Source organism: Galeopterus variegatus, unplaced genomic scaffold (assembly GCF_000696425.1).
Source record: "Galeopterus variegatus unplaced genomic scaffold, G_variegatus-3.0.2 Scaffold287, whole genome shotgun sequence".
Lineage (NCBI taxonomy): Eukaryota > Metazoa > Chordata > Mammalia > Dermoptera > Cynocephalidae > Galeopterus > Galeopterus variegatus.
This window is the reverse complement of record NW_007726398.1, coordinates 120,189-128,564: the sequence shown is the minus strand read 5'-3', so window position 1 is coordinate 128,564 and position 8,376 is coordinate 120,189. Positions and strand designations below refer to the sequence as shown.

Genomic DNA, 8,376 nt, shown 5'->3' with positions numbered 1-8,376 from the left:
TTATTATATAAAAGTTATCTAAAATAATAGACTAAATACCAAACATGATTCAAAAGTGAATGGCAAATTTATGAAGGAATATCTACATTCTGAATTTTATATTTAAACCTTTTTTGAGGGCCGGCCCGGTGGCGCACTGGATAGTACGCCGCTTGGGAAGCGCGGCAGCGCTCCCGTAAATAATAGACTAAATACCAAACATGATTCAAAAGTGAATGGCAAATTTATGAAGGAAAATCTACATTCTGAATTTTATATTTAAACCTTTTTTGATATAAACATTGTTAATAATCTTCATGACAATGTATGAGGTAGACACTATTGTCATCATCTCCACCTTATAGATGGAGAAAATGATGCCTCGAAAGGTTAATTTCTTTTTCTTCTCCCTTTTTTAATTCATCAAAGTAATCCTAGATAATTTAGGTAAGATTTGTTGTACAACTGCACCTAAAACACCAGCAAGGTATGTTCATTTTTTTCCTTTTATTTCATTCTCTTGTGCCAGATATCAAAACAAGGAACAGCATGAAGTCTCACATACTTCTGTCCATCGACAGAACACTGAAAGCACCCATAAACCGTTTCCCTTTTAAAGTTCCCCATTCCACAGAGTATGCAAGGCCCTTTTGGAATGTTGTGATTAAGTAAGTTAACTCGGATATGAGTCCCTTCTTTGAGTGAAATATCAGTCATGCTGAGGGGTTTGTCATAGTAGTCAGAAAAAAGATCATCCAAGTAAAGCTGGGAACGAGAAATGGCATCCATCACTCTTCTATCTAAAATGACAAAAACGGAAATGTGTTAGAAGTCAAAATAAAAAATATATAACCCAAATTACATTTATAAATATGTGAATCTGAACCATCAGTTGTAAAGTGAATTGGCTTTTAATTTAAAATTTTTCCTTATCAGATAGGATTATTGAACAGATAACCTCATGTGTTAATCCAAGAAGAAAAAATATATATATTGAAGATACTCTTCAATTGACATACTTCTTTCAAATAGAATATTTCTCAATCTGTAGAACAGTGCAAATGTTGCCGTTTCTTCCTTTTCAAATCCTCCTTTTGACACTGAAGTGACACAAAGGTCTACAAAAAAAATTTTAGAAGATGTTATAACTCGAACAACTCATTTTCTTGGGTGATTTATGGGGATGGGGAATTCTGGTATATGCCATTCATACTTTTTTAAATTAAAATTTTCACATTTTAAGAAAGGATAACATTCACATGGAACAAAAGAGTACAAAAAGGGGATACAGTGACAAGTCACTAGCCCACCCTGAACCCAGCAACAATCTTCCACCCCAGAGACACTATAAAGTTTCTATGAATGCTTCCAGAAGTACTTCATGTATTTTACAAGCAAAAAGGCATACATATGTATGTATGTATGTATGTGTGTACGTGTATACGTATATAAAATTCTTTAGGCCCAGCTACATACTACACACATTTCTTTAAAATATTTCTTAGAGATTATTCCATGTCAAGATCTGTAGAGCCACCTCATTCTTAATGGTTTCATAGTACTCTGTTGTATGGATGTACCATTACTTAACAAGTCCCCTTAAGGTTGTTTCCAATCTTTTGCTATTAGCAACTGAATATTTTTGTACCCATATCATTTCACACATGTGTGAGTATATCTGTAGGATAAATTCCTAGAAGTATAAGGGCAAAGCATATGTACATTTTAAGTTTTGATAGCTATATCAGTTTATACTCCTCCCAATAAATATAACTGTAAAAACTTCTGCCTAGTGTGTTCCAAATAGAATTTACTTAGCATATAGTTTTGTTTTGTGTCTAGGCTACCTATTACCTCCTCTCATAAAACTTCAGAAATGAACAAAAACAGGCCTAAAATATGTTTATAAATTACCACAGGTAGGAAGTTCCATTGCCTACTTCTTTGGGCTACACCTAGACTTGTTCTGGTTAGCCACCTAATCTTAAATAACTGTGAAATTTAGAAATCTAAAGTGAGCTGCAATGAGGAATTATACCAGATGGCAATTTTGGAGAAAGTCTTTGTACTTCTCAAGTTATGTTTTAGGGGGAGTGCAGTGGGGAATCTGGGTCTACAATAAGCAAAACTCAAGTAAGAAAAGTTGTCATTGGGTGCCCTGGTCTGGGTGCCCTGATACTTCAGGCACCTTACTGTCTACCTACTCCTTCCTCTATTTGCCACCATCAAAAACTACCTATCAGAAGGTCATTTATCATCTCCACAAAGTTAATGAATACTTTGTCAGTGGATTGCATTTTAGCTCTTATCTGTATAAGTTGGGTGGTTGGGAGTCTATAGCCTTCACCAAGAAGCAGAAAAGAGGTACTGGGTAAGGAGGGAAGAGAGGGCCCTTCCCAGCTACTTCACCCAAGCATAAGATTGACAGAGCTGAGAGCATCCCTCTTCTATAATTATTAAACTCGTGTGTGTGTGTGTGTGTGTGTGTGTGTGTGTGTGTGTGTGTGTGTGTGTGAGAGAGAGAGAGAGAGAGAGAGAGGATTTCCTATTAAATTCTCCTTAAAAATATAATCATTTGTGTTTCATGTAGATCATTCACTCACCAAAGGCACCATCCAGGTAAATGAAAAGTTCAAAAACACTGAAAGCTATGGTTGTGTGTGCTGGAAAAACAATAGCTTTGTCCCTTCCCCTGGGATTCTGTTCATCCATAAAATGAAACTATATTAAATAAATAAATAAAATAATATTATTGAGGAGCATAACATGTAAGAATAGCTTTCTGGTGAAATAAAACATCTCCTACAATCCTATCAAAAACAAAACAAAACAAAACAAAAAAACCTCTGCAAGTAAAGAATTATCCTGCTTGAGTTAACTGTTTATAGCAGAGATCCAAGTGGTCCAATGGGGACTCATGGTCTATATTAGAAAATACTTCTCCACTTTTTCACTTACTTTGGCATTGGAACCAAAGATTAGTGCTACCATAACGGTAATGCTCTCTGGAGTAGAAGCCTTTTTCTTTCTACTACAAATCTTGGAAAGCAGCTGTGTATAAGTGCTAGAGTCAGTTTTCAGCCTAGGCTGTCTACTGTTCCAAAGCCCCCAGAGTTTTTGGCGGCTTTCCAAAGCAGTCACCAACAATTAAGCAAATGTTTGTGCCCCCAAAATGATCCAAGGTAAATAAAAATTTGACAGACAGCTGAATATGGGTACTGAACAGAAACTTTACTTGCAATGACTTGAAAAGATTATCATTAAGCCCTATCTTTCTAACAATTGGTTTTAATCCAATCAAGTCATTATTGGGTGTCACTGAATAACAAGGATAAACAATACCATAATTGAGCTGAAAGTTAAACACAAAAATTTTCTAATAAATTTAAAAGATCTAACATTGAATGAAGTATGTTTGGCCATTGATAATATTAATTCAGAAAAATTATTTTAATATAAAATAAATTCAACTTTTAAAAATCCAATGTATGTACTATATCACTTAATAAAATCAAAGAATTCAACTTTAGTGCTCAATTTTTATTCTTAAAACAGCACTTAAATAGTAATAGAAGGGACTCTAATATACACATTATTTCCCAAGAATTAGTGTTTTGTTAGCATTATATTACACATGTATAGAATCCAAGTTTTCTTGGATTGTTTCTCGTATTCTGAAACAAAGCCATTATTGGGCAAAATCCTATACAATTGCAGGTCTTTCATCTCCACATTTGACAAAATACACAGTCTCATTAGAAACTGAGTACTTTTTAAAAATCCTACAGCAATGTTTTAGTAAGAGAAGCTTAATGAGTGCTGTTTACCCGCATTGCTTCCCCACGAATTCCAGCGTGCACAGACAGTGAACACTGTCGTGTGGTTCGAATGCTCTCCATGACCACACACAATACTGCCTTTCTGCTGCTCCTTGACTGACGTACCAAGCTGTGGTCAAAGTTAATTTTTCTAAAATAAAGAAGATATAGTCACAAGGCTCTTTAACATCTACTTGCATATAATCAAGCACATATTTTGCTATTGTTTGTTATTCATTCAAGGTCCACCTTAACTAAAAGTAAATCAAGGCAACCCTAATACAAATAAGAAAATGAACTCAAAAGAAATTCAATAATCTTATATAGAATGTTTTATTCTGTCTGTTGAGGATCTATTGGAGGGGTCTCAGTATATTTGTTGTGGACTGATTCTTGTATTATTTCAGTCTAATAATTTAGCAGATAATTTGTGCAGAGCTGAAGTGATTTTGTGGAAAATTTAAAATTTTTTTTAATTACTTCCATGATAGTGGGAGAAAAAAACTTAAAGTTTTAATCATTTAAAACTTTAAATGATTTTGGATATCTACCTTTATCCAAAGTTTGGACACTACTAATACTACTAATTTGTAGTATTTCAAACAAATTAAACAAATTACGCTAGTAAATTACAACCTGAATGTTTTCAGCATTCCTTGTAATGAAGTTTATATAGTTAAAACATTTAATGAAAACACTGAAGTATATTAGAATTACTATACTGACCGTGTAGAAATTTCTTTGAGTAATGTTGATACCTCCACTTCATGTTTGGTTACTACACCAAATGATGCTTTTACTGCAATGGAATCTGATCCAGTAATGTTAATCCCAACATCATTTACAATATGATTGCCTCGCCTTCCGTAGAGTGAAACATCTGATTCATCTTCATAATTCAGTAATTGATAGGATGAAATACCTTTACAAGAAGGAATTTAGTATTTTTTCAATGTCTCACATTCATCTTATGTAGATTATACATAGTAACATGTTAATTTACAATACAAGACTCAACTACCCAAATGTCAGAGAAAGACACTTCAAACCAAGATAAAAAATAGCAACTCAATTAATTTTATAACAAAAAGGAATAAGTAGCCAGAATACTTAAAATAAACTCAGATTCTCTGTTGAGCCATCAAGATTCACTAGGTGGCTGAAAGAAAAACAAGTGTGTATAAGTAGTAACTTCTCAAAATCTCTTTTATAATCCAGTCTTAAAATACATTTCAGTTTACCAATTATAACTGAATCATAAAAAATAAGTACAAATTACTTTCATCTAATTTGACCACCTGAAAGAGGTAAGCCCAAATAATATCCCATTTTATAGATGAAGAAATGTATTATTATGTTATATTCTAAGTTGATTTGGTTAGAACAACTTATAAAATAATTGATAGATTTGAAAATTATTCAACCAATAAAAGATTTGATACTAAATAAACTTTAGGCATTGTTAATCTTAATAATATGATTACTATTATCATAATAAAAGTTGCTTTTACCGGTGAAAATATGTATTACTAATGCAAGTAGTACATACAACTTATGTTTAGGTTACTAAACACACAGCTGAATGAGTTGTTACTCCCAAACATTTAAACTTACCAGCTGAAATTTCTCTGTCTCCTAGGAGAATATCTTTCAGTGTAAAAGGTGTTGAGGTAAATTTATATCTAGGAAACAGAAAGCATCGCTTCTTTTTTACGACCAGACTTAGAGGTTGGTATTTGTCAGCTTCACTGAGGCTTGGAACTGGAACTAATCTCCCTCCATCTCCAACTTGCTTGACAAAGTTCTTGGTAGCAGCAGCAAACATATTAATATCAAAACGTCATCAACTGCAACCCCCAAATAACAAATCCATTTTCAAAGAAAATCAGGCACAAAATTAAGCCCTTGCTTGGTTTTAAATTTAATTATACACCTTAAAAATACAAAGCATGGTTTTGCCAAGTAGTTTAGCGTGCACAATTCACAACACTGCCTCCCCTCATGTGCTCAGGTAATGAATTATAGATCAACAGAGTAAAGTGATATGCTAAAAGCAAGTCTAATCTGGAATGGCAGTCTGCAGCACTAAAATATACACAGAAAACGAATAATTAAAAAACACTACCAACATGAGGATCACAGTAGATAGCGATTTGCCAGTAGCAACTGGTCAGCTTTAAGGGAAGCATATAGTCCTACGGGAAACAGTGCAATTTAGGCACTAACAGTAGTCCTGGATAGCATCTACAGTACACCTAGTCAAAAGGGAATTCCTTCGCAAGTCCACTATGCCATTTTGGCAACCAAAAAGTGCTGTTTTCCATCCCTATGGCATACAGTTCATTGTTTATTTCATTCAATCTGTCTTGTATGTTTTCAAAGCCAAGTGTTTAATATTAAATATAAATATTAAATATAAATAAAATTAAATATTAAATATAAATATAAATTTTAAATATTAAATATAAACAGAATGCAGGGAAACAATAGTATGCAGATTTTTATAAAATACTAAAGTCACGGTACATATAAATTACCATATAAACTATAACCTAGTTGTTTCTTACTCAGAAGCTGGGCACATAGGCTACATCTCTTTGAAATAGGTTTATTCTCTTTTTGTTTATTCTCTTCCTACTGCATTTATTCTCTTTTTGTGTCAACATTATCTCAGTCAACTTCTAAAGAGCTATATAAGATTTGGCCTATTTTTAAGTAATTTTGTGGCTGAAAATAAATTTTAGAAACAACTGCGAGTGCTCAAATATTATATTGCCATAGGTGCTATGGGGACGTTAATATATTTTAAAATAGTGGCTATGTGATCCTTCCAAAAAGATATTAAGAGGTAACACTGGTGAATAGCAATCAATATGAGAGGGGTCTTCAAAAAATTCATGGAAAGATTCGTATTGTCTTTTAATTCCATTTTTCCATGAACTTTTAAAAGTATACTCGTACTTATAGGTATACACATAGAAAGGCTTAATTCGAGCCTCAACAGAAAATAATTTGAGTAGATTCTGAACACCTTCTCACTTTGCTTTCAAGTATCCAGGGCTCACATGCAACCAAAAAATTATTTTCAATAATGTACCTTCGTGCAAATAGCACTGTGCAAAGTAATCTTCCAGAACACTGAGTACGTACAGGGAAGTATTTCTGTAAGTGGCCAGAGAGGTGACAGGACAATTCGCTGTCTGACCCCCACCAAAGGTGGCGCATCCCAGGCAAACGCCATTATAATCGACAACACGGGTCTCCAGAAACGGTGCACTGAACGCCTTCGTTTACACCTAACGTGCCTTCCTGCGATCCGCTGGCCCAGCGTTCATCTCGCCACGAAAAATCTAGAAGACAAAGGAGCCCGCCGCGGGGGAGGAGGGTCTCCGGAAGTCCCCCAGTGCTCCTAAAGGCAGCGCTCGGGGATCCGGAGAGCCCGCCGCAGGCCCCTGGAGCCGGATATGCCGCGGTTCTCAAGATTCGGGGCCAGGCCGGGGGAGGCTTCCTATCAATTTTGCTTCGGAATTTTGAAATCTTTTTCTTAAAGTGACCCAGCCCTCAATCCTCCCTCCCACCCCAAAAGGCTGACTGAGCTCAGGCCTCACCGACCCTGGGCCCACCCCGGACAAGCCGCCCCTCCCGAAACGGCCTCCTAAAAACACTGAACCGCAGCCCTGAAGCTGAGTTACCACGGCGGGCAACGGCTGGAGGGGCTGGGGCGAAAAACCCCCGAGAGCCGAAGATGAGGACACAAGAGAGAGATCGGAGGAGCCAGGGCTGGGAGAAGGGGCGGGGCCTGGGAGGGAAAGGGGCGAGGCCGGTTGCTCCGAGAGCAGAAGGCGGGGACACTTGCGGGAGCTTGGAGACTGGGAGAGGGGGCTGGGCCTGAAGGGAGAGAGGTGGGGCCAGGCCCTCAGAGCCAAAGCGGGGACACTGGCAGGAGCTGGGAAGAGCCGGGGCTGGGAGAGGGGGCGGGACCAGAAGGGGAGAGAGGCGGGGCCAGGCCCTCCGAGAGCCGAAGGCGGGGACACCGGCAGGAGCTGGGAAGAGCCGAGACGCGGGGGCGGGACCGGGCATCCCGAGCCGCGAGAGCCAAAGGCGGGGGCACTGGCGGGAGCTGGGAAGAGCTGGGACTGGGAGAGAGGCGGGGTCTGCGGTGGAGAGCAAGGAGTAGGGCCCACAGCGAGGTCAGCGAGGGTCCGTAGCCGGCTCTTCCGGCGCTGACCTTCTGCCTCCCCTCGCCCCCTTCGAAGAGGGACGCAAGCAGGGAGAAGAGAGGGAGTCGCAGGCGGCGGCGGCGCTGGAGCGCTCGTCTCGAAGACGGCCACCCCGGGGAGCGAGGACGTCTCTCCGCACTGCTCTTCTTCCCGGCGCCGAGCCGCCCCTTCTCGCCATGTCCCAGAGTAGGCATCGCGCCGAGGCCCCGCCGCTGGAGCGTGGGGACAGCGGGACCTTGAGGTCAGCGCCTGGGCGGTCGGGGCCGCAGGGCCAGCAGCATGGGCAGCGGGGACGGGGGCGGAGGCGCCGGCTCTTGCGGCATTCTGGGTAAAGCCCCTTCCTGGCGCTGCGGGCGCTC

At 39.0% G+C, this 8,376-nt stretch overlaps 2 protein-coding genes across 6 annotated transcripts in view; one reads left to right on the top strand and one right to left on the bottom strand.

Annotated features, from left to right (window-relative positions):
• Positions 1-467: 467 nt before the first annotated feature.
• On the bottom strand, positions 468-7,463 carry DFNB59 (deafness, autosomal recessive 59). Of its 5 annotated transcripts, none has more exons than XM_008567041.1 (7): positions 6,895-7,463; positions 5,412-5,601; positions 4,524-4,719; positions 3,807-3,948; positions 2,583-2,700; positions 999-1,097; positions 468-779 (listed from the first exon to the last, which is right to left on the bottom strand). In XM_008567041.1, exons 1-7 carry the CDS (start codon positions 7,036-7,038, stop codon positions 487-489), a joined length of 1,182 nt encoding a protein of 393 aa, XP_008565263.1. In that variant the 5' UTR covers positions 7,039-7,463; the 3' UTR covers positions 468-486. The 5 variants fall into 5 exon arrangements, with proteins under 5 accessions (XP_008565263.1, XP_008565264.1, XP_008565266.1 ...); XM_008567042.1 differs by having other exon boundaries at positions 6,948-7,462; XM_008567044.1 differs by having other exon boundaries at positions 5,412-5,479; positions 6,895-7,461.
• Positions 7,464-7,936: 473 nt separating this feature from the next.
• Positions 7,937-8,376, top strand: part of PRKRA (protein kinase, interferon-inducible double stranded RNA dependent activator) — a 17,655-nt gene continuing 17,215 nt past the window's right edge. The window contains exon 1 of the mRNA XM_008567051.1: positions 7,937-8,258. Within this exon, the coding sequence (XP_008565273.1) occupies positions 8,194-8,258 (65 nt within the window). The 5' untranslated portion in view covers positions 7,937-8,193. The remainder of the gene's footprint in view (positions 8,259-8,376) is intronic.